The sequence below is a fragment of the Nerophis lumbriciformis genome, linkage group LG16 (genome assembly GCF_033978685.3).
Source record: "Nerophis lumbriciformis linkage group LG16, RoL_Nlum_v2.1, whole genome shotgun sequence".
NCBI lineage: Eukaryota > Metazoa > Chordata > Actinopteri > Syngnathiformes > Syngnathidae > Nerophis > Nerophis lumbriciformis.
The window spans coordinates 39,537,099-39,557,098 of NC_084563.2; the positions used below are offsets into that span (position 1 = coordinate 39,537,099).

The window sequence follows — 20,000 nt, forward strand, 5'->3', positions numbered from 1 at the left end:
GACACTTGTAAACATATAAGCATATTCGCTAATGCTAATAACGTTACCTTGATTACCTTACAATAGCACGTACAAATATGCTTGAAAACACTCCTACAGACATCACACATGGGACGGTTTAGTAAGTATGAATTGTATTAGTTATATTGTAAAACTTACATACGTTGCTTGGAGTGAAGAATCCGTTTAAGTAGAAATGCTATTGACCAACAAAACGTAATATACTTCCGGTTCAAGGCACGAAACAGAAAGTATATTACATTTTCAAATCGCAGCACCTGCAGTGAGCAAACTTGTCCAACTGATGGTGCCATAGCACAAACCGTAACATACCTTTTCAGTGTCTTGTCAGTGTGCTACAAAATTTTTTTGTTGAATATAAAACAATATGGCCATTAGCGAAGAAAAATCCATAAATTAGCTGCACCATTTTATGAACTGATTTACGTGGACCCAGACTTAAACAAGTTGAAAAACGTATTCGGGTGTTACCATTTAGTGGTCAATTGTACGGAATATGTACCAAACTGTGCAATCTACTAATAAAAGTTTCAATCAATCAATCAAAAAACATAGGAAAAAAGTAGCAGCTTACAGTCCAAAAAATACAGTACATTTAAAAAAGAAAAGAAAAAAAGAATGCTTTTCATTTCTAATTAAAAAATGTTAGACATGTTACTGAAATGTTTGTGTAATTGTCATTCGTCACAGAATAATTTATAGAATAGAATAGAGTTTTATTGTCATTATTACAGTGAACAGGTTCAAATAACAACGAAATTGGGGCAGATCCCCTAAGGTGCATACACAATAATATAGTAATATAAATAGTAAAAAAGATAAAAAAAAGAAGATGTATATATATATATATATATATATGTATACATCCACACACATGCATATATCCATACATATACATATATATACATATACACATACACATACATATATACACAAACATACATATACATACACACATATATATACACATATATATACATACACATATATACATATACTGTACATATATACATACATACATACATACATATATATATACACACATATATACACACATATACATACATGTACATATATATACATACATATATACATATATATATATACATACATATATACATATACACATATATACATATACATATAATAATAATAATGGATTAGATTTTATATCACACTTTTCTATTATTAGATACTCAAATATATTTGTATATACACATATATATACATATAGTATATATATACACATATACATACATACATATATATACAAACATATACATACATGTATTTATATATATACACATATATATACATATGCACATATACATATTCATATATACATTACATATTCATATATACATATATATATATATATATATATATATATATACACATATATCGATATTCATATATACATATATACACATATATATACATATATACACATATATATACATATATACACATATACATACATATATACATATTTATTTATTTATTTATTTATTTATATACATACATACACATGTATATACATACATATATACATACATGTATTTATGTTGTATTTTGTTTATTACTACAGTAGAATATTTATTTAATATGCATTCATCCATCCAACACAGACAGACGGACAACCACCACACCAATCACATACAAATTAGAGGTATTTTCTAAATATTTTTTTTGGGCACCCCATCGAGGCTGCGGGTCTCTTAAGGCCTCACTCTTGTGTTGGTATACTCCTGTTTTTTCTAAACTAAACTTGTTTGCTATCCTTTTATCTAAATCAATAAGAGAATCAATAAAGAAGTGAACTGAATTGAAAATGCAATCGGAATCATAAACAATGTATCAGTTCCTATCCCTACTAGCTAGCCTCCAGAGGTGGATGCTTCATCTTTTTTTCCAACCAGTGGCAGCAAAGTTGTAACTTATAACTAAGTGATATGAAAAGTGTGGGTCTCTTCTCTCCACAAGTCGTCGAGATGCTGCAGTCGCTTCATTCACTGCAACAAGAGAACCAGCGCCTCCAAGACCAGATTCTCAGCCTGACAGCCAAGAGAGAGCGGATGCAGCTGCTCAACACAGAGTTGGCCGTACCTTTCCCTCATGGTCTTTCTGTCCAAGCCTCTTTGCACGCCGCTTCCCAGGTCAACTTCCTGTCCTCCAGTCCAGGTCAGATTCTTCATTTGTACTACCTTTATTATGACATGAACTAGTCCACAAATATGTGCCATTTGCTTGTTGTAAACTTAAACTTAAAGTTCTGTCTTTTTCATCTTTAAATCTGGTGATGAACATATTGAACTACTGAAAATGTGTATTGAACCATCTCAGGTAACTTTATTTCATTTTTGTAAGGTTGTTAAATTGAGTGACAGGACTGAAAATGAGTTTTTGGCATAGAATTATCAATTACAAACCCCAAAACCAGTGAAGTTGGCACGTTGCGTAAATCGTAAATAAAAACAAAATACAATGATTTGCAAATCCTTTTAAACCTATATTCAATTAAATCGACTGCAAAGACAAGATACTTAACGTTTGAACTGGAAAACATTATTTTTGGCAAATATTAGCTCATTTGGAATTTGATGCCTGCAACATGTTTCAACAAAGCTGGCACAAGTGGAAAAAAAGACTGAGAAAGCTGAGGAATGCTCATCAAACACTTATTTGGAACATCTCACAGGTGAACAGGCTAATTGGGAACAGGTGGGTGCCATGATTGGGTATAAAAGCAGCTTCCATGAAATGCTCAGTCATTCACAAACAAGGATGGGGCGAGAGTCACTACTTTGTGAACAAATGCGTGAGCAAATTGTCAAACAGTTTAAGAACTAGAGCTATTGCAAGGAATTTAGGGATTTCACCATCTACGGTCCGTAATATCATCAAAAGGTTCAGAGAATCTGGAGAAATCACTGCACGTAAGTGATGATATTACGGACCTTGGATCCCTCAGGCGGTGCTGCATCAAAAAGCGACATCAGTGTGTAAAAGATATCACCACAAGGGCTCAGGAACACTTCAGAAAACCACTGTCAGTAACTACAGTTCATTGCTACATCTGTAAGTGCAAGTTAAAGCTCTACTATGCAGAGCCAAAGCCATTTATCAACAACACCCAACACCCCTGGGCACGAGCTCATCTAAGATGGACTGATGCAAAGTGGAATAGTGTTCTGTGGTCTGACGAGTCCACATTTCAAATAGTTTTTGGAAACTGTGTACGTCCATCCGGATTGTTATAGGCGCAAAGTTCAAAAGCCAGCATCTGTGATGGTATGGGGGTGTATTAGTGCCCAAGGCATGGGTAACTTACACATCTGTGAAGACACCATTAATGCTAAAAGGTACATACAGGTTTTGTACCCGGACTGTTGAACAACTTAAGCTGTACATCAAGCAAGAATGGGAAAGAATTCCATCTGAAAAGTTAAAAAATTGGTCTCGTCAGTTCCCAAATGTTTACTGAGTGTTGTTAAAAGGAAGGGCCATGTAACACAGTGGTAAAAATGCTCCTGTGGATTATAAGGCGCACTGCCGATGAATGGTCTATTTTCGATCTTTTTTCATATATAAGACGCACCGGATTATAGGGCGCATTAAAGGAGTCATATTAGTATAATTTTTTTCTAAATTGAAAACACTTCCTTGTGGTCTACATAACATGTAATGGTAGTTCTTTGGTCAAAATGTTGCATAGATTATATTTTACAGCGTCTTCTCCCCGTCATCTTTGTTGTAGCGGTGTAGCGTGCAAAGACGGGAGTGGAAGAAGTGTCAAAAGATGGAGCTAACTGTTTTAATGACGTTCAGACTTTACTTAAATCTATAACAGAGCATGTGTCCCGTGAAAAATTGTCCGACCGGAAGTCTCTGATAACTAAAGTTCCTTGGGTAAATAATGTAAACTCACTACACCGGTATGTTTTAGCGATTTTATGGCGAGTTTACTGATAGACATAAGTAAGAACTTTACACTACTTTATATTAGAAATGGCAACAGTGGAGGATAAATGTCCCATAACAAGAAGATAGAGGAAAAAAAAGAAGCTTATCGAATACAAAGGCGGAATTTTTCAGTACTTATGCAGATCCCAAATACAGATCAGCAGGTACCAGAAGGTAAGAAAAGTTGCTTTTTCATGATATTGCGAAACAAAACGCCAGATAATATGTCTTACTTTATACACACACCATAATAATAAGCACATCAACCGGTGCGGCTTCGTAGCTTACCAAAGTCATACTATGTCAAACTTAGTGACAAAGGGAGACCGTGCTTTCTCAATGATGGCACCGAGAATAAGCTCCCTCTGATTATCAAGTCCGCCACCACTGTGGACTCTTTTTAGAGCACAGCTTAAAACTCACCTCACCAGATGACTTTTGATTTATGTGTTCATTGTGAGTCTTAAATGTTTAGTTTAGATTCCTTTGTGTGTCTCAGTCTCTGTTTCTGTTTTTTTGTTTCTCTACTCGGGCTGATGTAGCAGTCGGTTGGGGGGCGCATAATAAATGAAAATAACATAACATAACATACTAAAATATTTTGATAGATCTTTGAGCGCCATGTTTAATGTTCTATGCTTTCAATAGAACATATAAAATGTTGGTGTTGTTTACTTGAGTCATATTGCCATCATAGTGCAGTCTACACGTATCTCTTATGTTTGACTGCCATTTACTGGTCACACTTATCATTACACCATGTGCCAAATAAAATTGCTTCGAGGTCGGTAAGCAAAACCAGAATTGTTCCGTACATTAGGCGGACCGGGTTATAAGGCGCACTGTCGAGTTTTGAGGAGAAAAAAAAGGATTTTAAGTGCGCCTTATAGTCCAGAAAATACAGTATATGGAAACACTGGTTCAGTCAACCGGTGCGACTTCATAGCTTGCCAAAGTCATACTAAAACATTTTGATAGATCTTTGAGCGCCATGTTTAATGTTCTATGTTTTCAGTGGAACATATAAAATGTTGGTGTTGTTTACTTGAGTCATCTTGCCATCATATTGCAGTCTACACGTATCTCTTATGTTTGACTGCCATTTACTGGTCACACTTATCATTACACCATGTGCCAAATAAAATTGCTTCGAGGTTGGTAAGCAAAACCAGAATTGTTCCGTACATTAGGCGGACCGGGTTATAAGGCGCACTGTCGAGTTTTGAGGAGAAAAAAAAAGGATTTTAAGTGCGCCTTATAGTCCAGAAAATACAGTATATGGAAACACTGGTTCAGTCAACCGGTGCGACTTCATAGCTTACCAAAGTCATACTAAAACATTTTGATAGATCTTTGAGCGCCATGTTTAATGTTCTATGTTTTCAATGGAACATATAAAATGTTGGTGTTGTTTACTTGAGTCATATTGCCATCATAGTGCAGTATAAAAGTATCTCTTATGTTTGACTGCCATCTACTGGTCACACTTATCATTACACCATGTACCAAATAAAATTGCTTCGAGGTCGGTAAGCAAAACCAGAATTGTTCCGTACATTAGGCGCACCGGGTTATAAGGTGCACTGTCGATTTTTGAGGAGAAAAAAAAGGATTTTAAGTGCGCCTTATAGTCCAGAAAATACGGTATATGGAAACACTGGATCAGTCTTTAAGACAGTAGGCGTTTTTCTTTGGCGCTGCCGAGAATTGACACGGCTTGCGAAGGAAAAAGTGCACAGTACAGTATTCTGTACTGACAACACTGGAAAAAGCAAGTATTAATGTATTTTTTGTGTGTTGGTTTGACTTGGTATCAACGCAATAACACTTTTGACAACCCTTTCACAAACAAACTAATGTTCGTTCCCCTGCTGCTCTTCACCGGCCTACTTCTGCATGGTGCACTTCTTAACACGTTTGCATGACCATTCTTTTTTCAATACTGTGGAATGGTCTCAGAGCCTTGAAGTTTGCTGTATTTCCGCTCTCTTTTCTCAGACCCCCTTATCACCAGTAACAGTGCCCTGTCCAAGACCTGTTTCCTTAACGACACTTCCTTCGTTACCTCCTCTGAGGTGAGAACTTGTCGTCTATTTGGTGAACAGGGTTCGGTTTTAGCGAGGAGCGCGACAGATGCCGAACGTACGAACTCAAGTGTATATTTGTGTCTCCTCAGGACCTGCACTCTGGTAGTCCGTCCCGCAGTAGCTCCTCCCTTTCCTTCCAGAGTACCCCTCCTCCGCAACAAAGCCCCGCCTCCTTAAGTCAGCCCGTGCTGAACGGACGAGCTTCGAGCGACGGTTTAGGGACAATCAGCCAGGCTGGCAGCTCCACTCAGCCTTTGGCGGGCGGGCTGTTGGCGTCTCTCGTAGGAAGCCCTCAACTGAGCATGACCGGCGCGCTCAGCCTTTTAAACGGGGTGATCCAGTCTGCTGTCCAAAGCGCCTCGCAGTGCACACTCCCTGCTCTACGACCCCAGCCGCCTCCACTCCACCCCCAGTCCGCGGCACAGCGCTTTCAGCTTCCCAAGAGTGCGAGCCCGTACGTATTTTTTACTAATTTGTATTACCTCAACCAAAAATTTATTTTTAAACTGACACGTTGACACAGGCTGTTTTGTTTCTTATGTCCGTGCATGTTTGTCTTCCAGATCTTCTCTCCTGTCCGAGCAGCAAAAGCAGCTACTTGTGGAGCAGCAGCAACAGCTCCAACACTTCCTGACGTCACAGAACTTCACTCCGGTAATGTCACGCTACTCGTTAGTGTTTCCCCTTGCGTTATATCATTAATGTACGGCCAAGTTATAGTCATCCCTCGTTGGGCCCATGCCTGATTGTGGTAAACACACTTTTATTACGCTTTGTTGGTTTGCTGTAAACCACAGTATACACATGTGGAAGCCAGTAAACCAGAATTTCCGCAAAGTAGGATTACCTTGATGTATTATGGTTGATTATACAGTGCAGGGGTGTCGATCGCGAGCTACCGGTCGATTGCGGAGGGTGTGTCAGTCGCATACTTGCCAACCCTCCCGGATTTTCCGGGAGACTCCCGAAATTCAGCGCCTCTCCCGAAAACCTCCCGGGACAAATTTTCTCCCGAAAATCTCCCGAAATTCAGGCGGAGCTGGAAGCCACGCCCCCTCCAGCTCCATGCGGACCTGAGTGACGTCAGGTGCGCAACACCACGTAAATCCTTGGCCAACCAAAAAGTAACCCCAGTACGCTATAGCCAACATTCACCAGGAGATGGCAACAGACAAACATAGATCACTATTACATTCCTCCCCTTTTAGAAATGTATAGAAGTTACTCAAAATAAATAAACAACCCAACCAAAAAATGCAGCAGCTCAATTAAAAAACTGTACTTAAGCCACATTCTTTTCTTTTTTTTTTTAGTACTGAACTCTTAACCCTCATTTGTAAAAAATAACATGCTTATTAAACAAACAGTATTTGTACACCTTTAACACAGATTTTTATACTGTCTTCAGAGATTCATTTTTTTTGGATGTACTCGAAACCTTTCTGGGTACCTGCGAAAGGGTGTTCAGCATGGTTAGAAAAATAGTGACAGAGAATAGAACAAGGATGGACAATTCAACCCTTAACTCAACAATGAGTAGATGAGTGTTATGTGTGTGTATATGTGTAAATAAATCAACACTGAAATTCAAGTATTTCTTTTATTTATATATATACATATATATATATATATATATATATATATATATATTTATAATAAAATAAATACATATATATATATAGCTAGAATTCACAGAAAGTATTTCTTATATATATATATATATATATATATATATATATATATATATATATATATATATATATATATGTTACTCCCTCCGAGGTCTTAATCAAGGCTCAAGTTGTTAGTTTTTCTCAAACAGACATTTATTTTCAGCCACGCCTTCTCCTCGTCACAACGATGCCAACACAATGCCAAAATAATGCCGTCAGAACTAATAAATAAGAGAAACAGAACTTACAATTAGTCTGACATCCAATAACATAAAACACATTGATTTTACATACATATCAAAAAGAATCATACCTCATTGGCCTCACAAACTCTGAGGGAATAAAGTTTCTTTTCAAGCCGAGACTCCATTAACCTCTTCCATTTGCTGTCTCATGCTGCTTCCCTTTTTTCCGTCACATATTAATTGTCCCCCCAACAATGTGACCAAACCGGAACAAAAAATATGTTCCTCTCCAATTTGCATGAGTTTTGTAACAAAAATAAAGTTAACTTATACTTGCATGAAATTACCAAAGAAAATACATTTTTAATCACATTAAATGTAAATATTAACTTATATTTATACATTGTATTTATTTACTCTAACCAACTATGAAATTATATAACATATATACAATGTGCTTCTGTCAGCAGCTACAATATATATATATATATATATATATATATATATATATATGAAATACTTGACTTGGTGAATTCTAGCTGTAAATATACTCCTCCCCTCTTAGCCCCGCCCCCAACCACGCCCCCGCCCCACCCCGACCACGCCCCCCACCTCCCGAAATCGGAGGTCTCAAGGTTGGCAAGTATGATATATATATATATATATATATATATATATATATATATATATATATGAAATACTTGACTTGGTGAATTCTAGCTGTAAATATACTCCTCCCCTCTTAGCCACGCCCCCGACCACGCCCCCGCCCCACCCCGACCACGCCCCCACCCCCCACCTCCCGAAATCGGAGGTCTCAAGGTTGGCAAGTATGGTCAGTCGATCGCCAGCCAGGCATTAAAAAAAACAGACCTAAAAATTAGCGATCATTAAGGGTGTAACGGTACACAAAAATGTCGGTTTGGTACGTACCTCGGTTTAGAGGTCACGGTTCTGTCATTTTCGGTACAAAACAACAAAATATACATTTTCTGGTTATTTATTTGTAAACAATGGCTTTATCCTTTTAACATTGCTTTAAAATAGCTCTGTAGCTACTTAATCTGTCCGTGTGTATTCCGTCTTACGTGTCTGTGTACGTGACGTAAACAAGTTGACAGAAGATCCCAAGGAAAGGGAAGAAAGAGTCCAGGCCTTTTATCTTTAAAGGGGAACATTATCACAATTTCAGAAGGGTTAAAACCATTAAAAATCAGTTCCCAGTGGCTTATTTTATTTTTCGAAGTTTTTTTCAAAATTTTACCCATCACGCAATATCCCTAAAAAAAGCTTCAAAGTGCCTGATTTTAACCATCGTTATATACACCCGTCCATTTTCCTGTGACGTCACACAGTGATGCCAATACAAACAAACATGGCGGATAGAACAGCAAGATATAGCGACATTAGCTCGGATTCAGACTTGGATTTCAGCGGCTTAAGCGATTCAACAGATTACGCATGTATTGAAACGGATAGTTGTAGTGTGGAGGCAGGTAGCGAAAACGAAATTGAAGAAGAAACTGAAGCTATTGAGCCATATCGGTTTGAACCGTATGCAAGCGAAGCCGACGAAAACGACACGACAGCCAGCGACACGGGAGAAAGCGAGGACGAATTCGGCGATCGCCTTCTAACCAACGATTGGTATGTGTTTATGCACCTGGGGATAAGTTGATTGGCAACACTAAATTGGCCCTAGTGTGTGGATGTGAGTGTGAATGTTGTCTGTCTATCTGTGTTGGCCCTGCGATGAGGTGGCGACTTGTCCAGGGTGTACCCCGCCTTCCGCCCGATTGTAGCTGAGATAGGCTCCAGCGCCCCCCGCGACCCCAAAGGGAATAAGCGGTAGAAAATGGATGGGATGGATGGATGTTTGGCATTAAAGGAAACTAACAACTATGAACTAGGTTTACAGCATATGAAATACATTTGGCAACAACATGCACTTTGAGAGTGCAGACAGCCCATTTCAGGGCTGTCTGCATTTAAATGTTTTTAAGCTAAATTATTGGTAAACACAGTTTATGAATAATAATTTACATAAAACCGCGACTAATGAATAAAGTTTTCATCAATTAATATATTCTGTCGACATACCCTCATCCGCTCTCTTTTCCTGAAAGCTGATCTGTCCAGTTTTGGAGTTGATGTCAGCATCTGCTTTGAGTGTCGCAGGATATCCACACATTCTTGCCATCTCTGTCGTAGCATAGCTTTCGTCGGTAAAGTGTGCGGAACAAATGACTGACCATTTCGTCGGCTTTCCCCACAGCCTCGTATTTTGAACAAATTCCGTCCAATTTCTTGCCACTTTCGCATCTTTGGGCCACTGGTGCAACTTGAATCCGTCCCTGTTCGTGTTGTTACACCCTCCGACAACACACCGACGAAAGTGAGAAAATGGCAGATTGCTTCCCGATGTGACGTCACGTTGTGACGTCATCGCTCCGAGAACGAATAATAGAAAGGCGTTTAATTCGCCAAAATTCACCCATTTAGAGTTCGGAAATCGGTTAAAAAAATATATGGTCTTTTTTCTGCAACATCAAGGTATATATTGACGCTTACATAGGTCTGGTGATAATGTTCCCCTTTAAGAAGCTTTAGTGGTTTTCACAGAGAATGTACGTTTCCTTCCTTCTTGTCTAATTGGTCATTTCTTTCTTTGTTTTCTCTTTTCCTTGTTTCCCTTTTGTTTTTGTTATCTTCTCTTCTTTATTTATTTGTAAAACTGTATAAAGAGACACAAAATATATGTCAAATAAACACTACTACGTAACTACATTTCTATAAATGTTTGCTGCATAACATGTTTTCACACATACACACACAAAGTTATGTAAATAGCCGTACATAGCCCATGTAACACTCAAAGCCACACATAAATAAGATTTACATATGGAATGGTTGCAAACAAAATGGATAATATACATTATATACTTAGGAGGAGAGACACAAACATTGCACCCTCCCTTAGAGGAGTGAGCAGAGGCTCTACATGCTAAGTATCAACAAGCTAAAACAGGAGAACAAGCTATCGTCTCACAGTACCGTATTTTTCAGAGTATAAGTCGCTCCGGGGTATAAGTCGCACCGGCCGAAAATGCATAATAAAGAAGGAAAAAAACATATATAAGTCGCATTTTTGGGGGAAATGTATTTGATAAAACCCAACACCAAGAATAGACATTTGAAAGGCAATTTAAAATAAATAAAGAATAGTGAACAACAGGCTGAATAAGTGTACATTATATGAGGCATAAATAACCAACTGAGAACGTGCCTGGTATGTTAACGTGACATATTATGGTAAGAGTCATTCAAATAACTATAACATATAGAACATGCTATACGTTTACCAAACAATCAGTCACTCCTAATCGCTAAATCCCATGAAATCTTATACGTCTAGTCTCTTACGTGAATGAGACAAATAATATTATTTGATATTTTACGCTAATGTGTTAATAATTTCACACATAAGTCGCTCCTGAGTATAAGTCGCACCCCCGGTCAAACTATAAAAAAAACTGCGACTTATAGTCCGAAAAATACGGTACTATTTCTACATTTACAAGCGCACACAACGTCTTCATGTTACTCATAAAACAGACACAGGACTTACAGACAATGTTTCCAAGGCACTTTGTGGGAAGAAACAACAAACTTGGAGCGCTGAAACAAGTAAATCCGTCTCATGTGTAAACGAGTGAGCGTCTGACTGTCGCGCGGAGACTACCGGAAACTAGAGAAGGGAGCAACTTGCCTTCAAAATAAAGGTCCCTTCTCATTACCTGATAATGTTACGTTACAGTGTAGAAACTCGTTCGGTGCACCTCCGTTCCGAACCAAACCCCCCCGTATCGAAACGGTTCTGTCAGAGTGTGGAGGTGACGAACCCCAAGATGCAGAGATGGTGGCAGGCATTGAGCAGGAAAACATGATTTAATTTAATACTATAACCAAAAACACTTACGTGGCAAGAAACGAGACTATGGCATGAGCAGAGTGAACAGAAGTCATACTTGCCAACCTTGAGACCTCCGATTTCGGGGGGTGGGCGTGGTCGGGTGGGACGGGGGCGTGGTTGGGGGCGTGGCTAAAAGGGGAGGAATATATTTACAGCTACAATTCACCAAGTCAAGTATTTCATATATATATATATATATATATATATATATATATATATATAAGAAATACTTGACGTTCAGTGAATTCTAGCTATATATATATATATATATACGTGTATATATACACATAAATATATACACTCATATACGTATGTATATATATATATATATATATATATATATGTGTATATATATATATAAAATAAATACTTGAATTTCAGTGTTCATTTATTTACACATATACACACACATAACACTCATCTACTCATTGTTGAGTTAAGGGTTGAATTGTCCATCCTTGTTCTATTCTCTGTTACTATTTTTCGAACCATGCTGAACACCCTCTCTGATGATGCATTGATGTGTGGCACGCACAAAAGTGCTTTCATCAAATGCACTAGATGGCAGTATTGTCCTGTTTAAGAGTGTCACAACATTGCTGTTTACGGCAGACGAACTGCTTTACGGTATACAAAAACGTGACTGCTGTTGTTGCGTGTTGTTGCCGCGCTGGGAGGACGTTAATGAAACTGCCTAACAATAAACCCACATAAGAAACCAAGAACTCGCCCTCCATCATTCTACAGTTATAACGTGATTGGGCAGGTATGCTGTTTATATTGTGGGTTAGCGGACTCAGGTCCTCATGGACCTGAGTCCGCCTGAATTTCGGGAGATTTTCGGGAGAAAATTTGTCCCGGGAGGTTTTCGGGAGAGGCGCTGAATTTCGGGAGTCTCCCGGAAAATCCGGAAGGGTTGGCAAGTATGACAGAAGTAGACACAGCTACAACGACAAGTATAAATGACAGGTAGTAGCGACAATCAACAGGTAGAAGCTACAATAATCCAGCGCAGAGTGGAGGACAAAGCAGATCTAAATAGCAGCTGGCTGATTGACACCAGGTGTGACCCGGTGCCAATCAGCCACAGCTGAGGGGAAAAAGCACTCAGGGAGACAATCAGGAAATAACCAAAAAAGAGTGCTGACAGGATCTAAAGACAGGGAACAAAGACAAAAGCAGAGGAAAAACTAGGACATAGCCAGACTGTCAGTGACAAACCTGACAGGTTCAATACAAATACACGTACCGTTACACCATTAGCGATCATCAATCTTCACCAAGACGTCACTTTCGTCACTGGATCGACATTCACGGCACCCGAGGGTCTTGTGAGATGACGCTGGCTGCTGCGAGATCATTATTAAGAAAAAAATTACCGACAGGAAGGCGAGAAACACTTTTTATTTCAACAGACTGTCAAAACTCTAAAGACCGACTGCACAGTTCCTGTCTTCGCGATAAAAGCCATGCTTCATCCTGCCTGCGCTAACAAAATAAGAGTCTCAGAAAGCTGGCGTGCACAAGCTAGCAAGCTACGGAGTTTGCCGTCAATGTATTTCTTGTAAAGTGTATAAAAACGAGTATGGAAGCTGGACAAATAAGATGCCAAAAAGTGGTATTTGATAGAAAGGAGGACTTTTTTCTCCTCCATTTGAAAATGTAGAAGTTATCAGCACTACTGTCTGATTCCAATCAATGCAAGTCATCAGAATCCGGTAATACACCAACTTATATTCTTGTCTTTATGAAAGAAAGGAGTCTATATGTGTTAAACATGCTTGTATTATCATTAAACACATTTAACTTGTTAACAAAAACGTATATTTCATAAATAAATCCATCCATCCATCCATCTTCTTCCGCTTATCCGAGGTCGGGTCGCGGGGGCAGCAGCCTAAGCAGGGAAGCCCAGACTTCCCTCTCCCCAGCCACTTCGTCCAGCTCCTCCCGGGGGATCCCGAGGCGTTCCCAGGCCAGCCGGGAGACATAGTCTTCCCAACGTGTCCTGGGTCTTCATCGTGGCCTCCTACCGGTCGGACGTGCCCTAAACAACTCCCTAGGGAGGCGCTCGGGTGGCATCCTGACTAGATGCCCGAACCACCTCATCTGGCTCCTCTCGATGTGGAGGAGCAGCGGCTTTACTTTGAGCTCCCCCCGGATGACAGAGCTTCTCACCCTATCTCTAAGGGAGAGCCCCGCCACCCGGCGGAGGAAACTCATTTCGGCCGCTTGTACCCGTGATCTTGTCCTTTCGGTCATAACCCAAAGCTCATGACCATAGGTGAGGATGGGAACGTAGATCGACCGGTAAATTGAGAGCTTTGCCTTCCGGCTCAGCTCCTTCTTCACCACAACGGATCGATACAGCGTCCGCATTACTGAAGACGCCGCACCGATCCGCCTGTCGATCTCACGATCCACTCTTCCCTCACTCGTGAACAAGACTCCGAGGTACTTGAACTCCTCCACTTGGGGCAAGATCTCCTCCCCAACCCGGAGATGGCATTCCACCCTTTTCCGGGCGAGAACCATGGACTCGGACTTGGAGGTGCTGATTCTCATCCCAGTCGCTTCACACTCAGCTGTGAACCGATCCAGTGAGAGCTGATGATCCTGGCTAGATGAAGCCATCAGGACCACATCATCTGCAAAAAGCAGAGACCTAATCCTGCAGCCACCAAACCGAATCCCCTCAACGCCTTGACTGCGCCTAGAAATTCTGTCCATAAAAGTTATGAACAGAATGGGTGACAAAGGGCAGCCTTGGCGGAGTCCAACCCTCACCGGAAACGTGTCCGACTTACTGCCGGCAATGCGAACCAAGCTCTGACACTGATCATACAGGGAGCGGACCGCCACAATCAGACAGTCCGAAACCCCATATTCTCTGAGCACTCCCCACAGGACTTCCCGAGGGACACGGTCGAATGCCTTCTCCAAGTCCACAAAGCACATGTAGACTGGTTGGGCAAACTCCCATGCACCCTCAAGGACCCTGCCGAGAGTATAGAGCTGGTCCACAGTTCCACGACCAGGACGAAAACCACACTGTTCCTCCTGAATCCGAGGTTCGACTATCCGGCGTAGCCTCCTCTCCAGTACACCTGAATAGACCTTACCGGGAAGGCTGAGGAGTGTGATCCCACGATAGTTAGAACACACCCTCCGGTTCCCCTTTTTAAAGAGAGGAACCACCACCCCGGTCTGCCAATCCAAAGGTACTGCCCCCGATGTCCACGCGATGCTGCAGAGTCTTGTCAACCAAGACAGCCCCACAGCATCCAGAGCCTTAAGGAACTCCGGGCGGATCTCATCCACCCCCGGGGCCTTGCCACAGAGGAGCTTTTTAACTACCTCAGTAACCTCAGCCCCAGAAATAGGAGAGCCCACCACAGATTCCCCAGGCACTGCTTCCTCATAGGAAGACGTGTTGGTGGGATTGAGGAGGTCTTCGAAGTATTCCCTCCACCGATCCACAACTTCCGCAGTCGAGGTCAGCAGAACACCATCCGTACCATACACGGTGTTGGTAGTGCACTGCTTCCCCTTCCTGAGGCGGCGGATGGTGGTCCAGAATCGCTTCGAAGCCGTCCGGAAGTCGTTTTCCATGGCTTCCCCGAACTCCTCCCATGTCCGAGTTTTTGCCTCCGCGACCGCTGAAGCCGCACACCGCTTGGCCTGTCGGTACCTGTCCGCTGCCTCAGGAGTCCCATGAGCCAAAAGAACCCGATAGGACTCCTTCTTCAGCTTGACGGCATCCCTCACCGCCGGTGTCCACCAACGGGTTCTAGGATTACCGCCACGACAGGCACCAACTACCTTGCGGCCACAGCTCCAATCAGCCGCCTCGACAATAGAGGTGCGGAACATGGTCCACTCGGACTCAATGTCCAGCACCTCCCTCGTGACATGTTCAAAGTTCTTCCGGAGGTGGGAATTGAAACTCTCTCTGACAGGAGACTCTGCCAGACGTTCCCAGCAAACCCTCACAATGCGTTTGGGCCTGCCAGGTCTGTCCGGCATCCTCCCCCACCATCGCAGCCAACTCACCACCAAGTGGTGATCGGTAGAAAGCTCCGCCCCTCTCTTCACCCGAGTGTCCAAAACATGAGGCCGCAAATCCGATGACACAACTACAAAGTCGATCATAGAACTGCGGCCTAGGGTGTCCTGGTGCCAAGTGCACATATGGACACCCTTATGCTTGAACATAGTGTTCGTTATGGACAATCCGTGACGGGCACAAAAGTCCAATAACAAAACACCACTCGGGTTCAGATCCGGGCGGCCATTCTTCCCAATCATGCCTCTCCAGGTTTCACTGTCGTTGCCAATATGAGCGTTGAAGTCCCCCAGTAGAACGAGGGAATCACCCGGGGGAGCACCCTCAAGTACTCCCTCGAGTGAATCCAAAAAGGGTGGGTACTCTGAGCTGCTGTTTGGCGCGTAAGCGCAAACAACAGTCAGGACCCGTCCCCCCACCCGAAGGCGGAGGGAAGCTACCCTCTCGTCCACCGGGCTGAACTCCAACGTGCAGGCTCTGAGCCGGGGGGAAACAAGAATTGCCACCCCAGCCCGTCGCCTCTCACTGCTGGCAACGCCAGAGTGGAAGAGAGTCCAGCCCCTCTCGAGAGAACTGGTTCCGGAGCCCTTGCTGTGCGTTGAGGTGAGTCCGACTATATCCAACCGGAACTTCTCTACCTCTCGCACTAGTTCAGGCTCCTTCCCCCCCAGCGAGGTGACGTTCCACGTCCCAAGAGCTAGCTTCTGTAGCCGAGGATCGGACCGCCACGTGCCCTGCCTTCGGATGCCGCCCAGCTAACATTGCACCCGACCTCTATGGCCCCTGCTATGGGTGGTGAGCCCATTGGAGGGGGGACCCACGTTGCCTCTTCGGGCTGTGCCCGGCCGGGCCCCATGGGGACAGGCCCGGCCACCAGGCGCTCGCCATCGTGCCCCAACTCCGGGCCTGGCTCCGGAGGGGGGCCCCGGTGACCCGCGTCCCGGCGAGGGAAATCTGAGTCTCGGTTCTTGCATTTCCATAGAAGTCTTCGAGCTGCTCTTTGTCCGATCCCTCACCTAGGACCTGTTTGTCTTGGGAGACCCTACCAGGGGGCATGGAAGCCCCCGGACAACATAGCTCCTAGGATCATTGGGACACGCAAACTCCTCTACCACGGTAAGGTGGCAGCTCAGAGAGGAGGGTGGCAGCTCAGAGAGGAGCATAAATAAATAAATATAAATTATATATATGAATGAGGTAGAGCTCTTCGACTTGGTCAATTGAAAAGTAGCTCGCCTGCAGAAAAAGTGTGCGCACCCCTGATACAGAGATAAGATCGATAATTTTAGAATAACAAAATATTTTCTTGTTGTTTTCGTTGACAATAATTCCCTTGACAATGGAGTGGCAAATGGGAATTTGCTAGCTGCACTAAAGCGAACCAACATGCCCTCCAGCGAGTGGTTAAAGCGGCGGGGAAAATTACAAGGACGATACTCCCAGAGATGAGTGCCATGTACACAACTCGCTGCCTAAAGCGAGTACACAACATCCTGAAGGACAGATACTACCCAGCACATGGCCTCTTCCACCTGCTACCCTCTGGAAGGAGGTATAGATCGATTCGCGCCAGGACCACCAGAAGGTCTCACAGTCTGTATCCCCAGGCTGTGAGACTGCTAAATGAACAGTCTGCCCGTTTGCTGCCCCGGACCATCTTATTACCTCACTCTTCACCACCTCAATAATTGTGCTCTGGACATTGCATTGCTGCAACATCAACGTAACACCCATCAAACATCTGACTGTGCCCACCCCCACGTCCCTCTTATCGCGATCTTCCTGACAATGCTAAAATGTAAACTATTGTCAACCTGCACATCAATGCAGTTTCTATGCCGCTGTATAAAGCTCAAACAAAATCTTGTTGTTCATGTATGACTTAAGTGTTATTATGACAATGACAATAAAGGAATTGATTTATTGAGGACTTTAAGGGCAAAAACCAAAGGATTTAAAAGAGTAGTAGATAGTAGTTTTTGTTTTGTTTAGTTATTTTGCACTATTGTCTTTATTTTGCTCAAACAATTGTATGTGATCAAAGAGAATAAGTAACCAGCTTAGATATTGTGTTGATATTTTGACACTGTCAATAGCACTTACGTAAATACATTATAACATGTGTGGTTAATACGTGTGATCTGTATCAGTGGATCTCACTAAAGTAGGCCTGGGCAAAATACGGCCCGCGAGCCCAATGCGGCCCATTAAGATTTTCAAACCGGCCCGCCGGACGTTCTACATAATTATTTTTAGACCTTTAACATCAAAACTGTAGCCGCCATTATGATGTGCTGTGCTGTTTTTAAATGACCGTAAGTCTTGAACTATAGAAAGTATTTCAATGGTTGAAATCTGCGCTTTTGGTTGTTGAACATCTTATGCCCAGACTGCCTTTTCAATAAAAGGACCACAACTATGGAACTCTCTACCTGACACTTTGAAAAGTATACCTGCACTTGTCACTTTCAAAAAACAAACACAATTGTGGCTATTTGAGAAACAATCGTGTTCCCATGTTTAGTTTTTACTAATTGTTTTTTATCTAGTCTGCACTTTATCTGTGTTATTATTATTATTGGCTTTTATCTAGTTTGCACTTTGTCTGTACTATTACTATTATCATTATTATCGACTCATCTTTGCCTTATTCTTTTTATTTTCCTATTTTAATGATGTTGGATCTGTGTTGTTGTTGGGGACAAACACTATGATGCATACATTGGATAACTGTTTCAGATGTCTTTGTTTCTGTATCTGTCCCTATTTCAAATAAACCTTTATATATATATATATATATATATATATATATATATACGACTTATTACTGTAATCTACGTCACAGCAGTGTCAGTGTCAGGAACAGATGCGGAAGCAAATTTTTACAACAAATTTCCGCATAAAAGTGATAATATATCATATTGTAGGTGTTTATTACCCTTTGCATTCATATTTTGTGGTTTGTTACATTTATGTTGTACTTTGCTTGATTGTAAAAGATCGAGGAGCTTGTCTGAGAAGTAAAAGAGGAGCGATGTTCATATGTTGTTAATATTCAGTGTTTTATTGTTCATAGTTAATATAGTAAATCCCACTTTATTTATTTTAATGTACATTTTGGGTGTCCCATTCAGTAAGAAACTGTAAAATTCCATTCCGTTTTTTTGAGGTGGTCTGTCATAAATTCTTTAGAATTTTATCGGACATTGTGACTTTTGGTATTAGTGTTCCTGGAAAAAAAGGGACCCAAACACACATACTGTACATTACATTTTTACCGTTAAATGGTAAATGGGTTATACTTGTATAGCGCCTTTCTACCTTTTTAAGGAACTCAAAGCGCTTTGACACTACTTCCACATTCACCTATTCACACAAATGTTTATATATGATTTATACCAGGGGTCACCAACGCGGTGCCCGCGGGCACCAGGTCGCCCGTAATGACCAGATGAGTAGCCCGCTGGCCTGTTCTAAAAATAGCTCAAATAGCAGCACTTACCAGTGAGCTGCCTCTATTTTTTTAAATTGTATTTATTTACTAGCAAGCTGGTCTCGCTTTGCTCGACATTTTTAATTCTAAGAGAGACAAAACCATACTTGCCAACCCTCCCAGATTTTCCGGGTGACTCCCGAAATTCAGCGCCTCTCCCGAAAATCTCCCGGGACAAATTTTCTCCCGAAAATCTCCCAAAATTCAGGCGGAGCTGGAGGCCACGCCCCCTCCAGCTCCATGCAGACCTGAGTCCGCTTTCCCACAATATAAACAACGTGCCTGCCCAATCATCATAACTGTAGAATGATCGAGGGCGAGTTCTTGGTTTCTTATGTGGGTTTATTGTTAGGCAGTTTCATCAACGTCCTCCCAGCGCGGTAACAACACACAACAACAGCAGTCACGTTTTCGTCTACCGTAAAGCAGTTCATCTGCCGTAAACAACAATGTTGTGACACTCTTAAACAGGACAATACTGCCATCTAGTGCATTTGATGAAAGCACTTTTGTGCGTGCCACACAGCAATGCATCATCA

At 41.8% G+C, this 20,000-nt stretch overlaps 1 protein-coding gene across 3 annotated transcripts in view; it reads left to right on the forward strand.

The window, feature by feature from the left end:
* The window catches only part of LOC133617265 (protein AF-17-like), a 116,913-nt gene that overhangs the window by 82,859 nt on the left and 14,054 nt on the right, over positions 1–20,000 (forward strand). For all 3 annotated transcript variants that reach the window (XR_012050908.1, XM_061977152.2, XM_061977153.2), the window contains exons 15-18: positions 2,005–2,202; positions 5,983–6,059; positions 6,161–6,525; positions 6,635–6,725. Coding sequence is in view for 2 of the 3 variants with exons in the window: in XM_061977152.2 (XP_061833136.1) it covers positions 2,005–2,202; positions 5,983–6,059; positions 6,161–6,525; positions 6,635–6,725 (731 nt within the window). In the remaining variant the exon portion in view is untranslated. The remainder of the gene's footprint in view (positions 1–2,004; positions 2,203–5,982; positions 6,060–6,160; positions 6,526–6,634; positions 6,726–20,000) is intronic.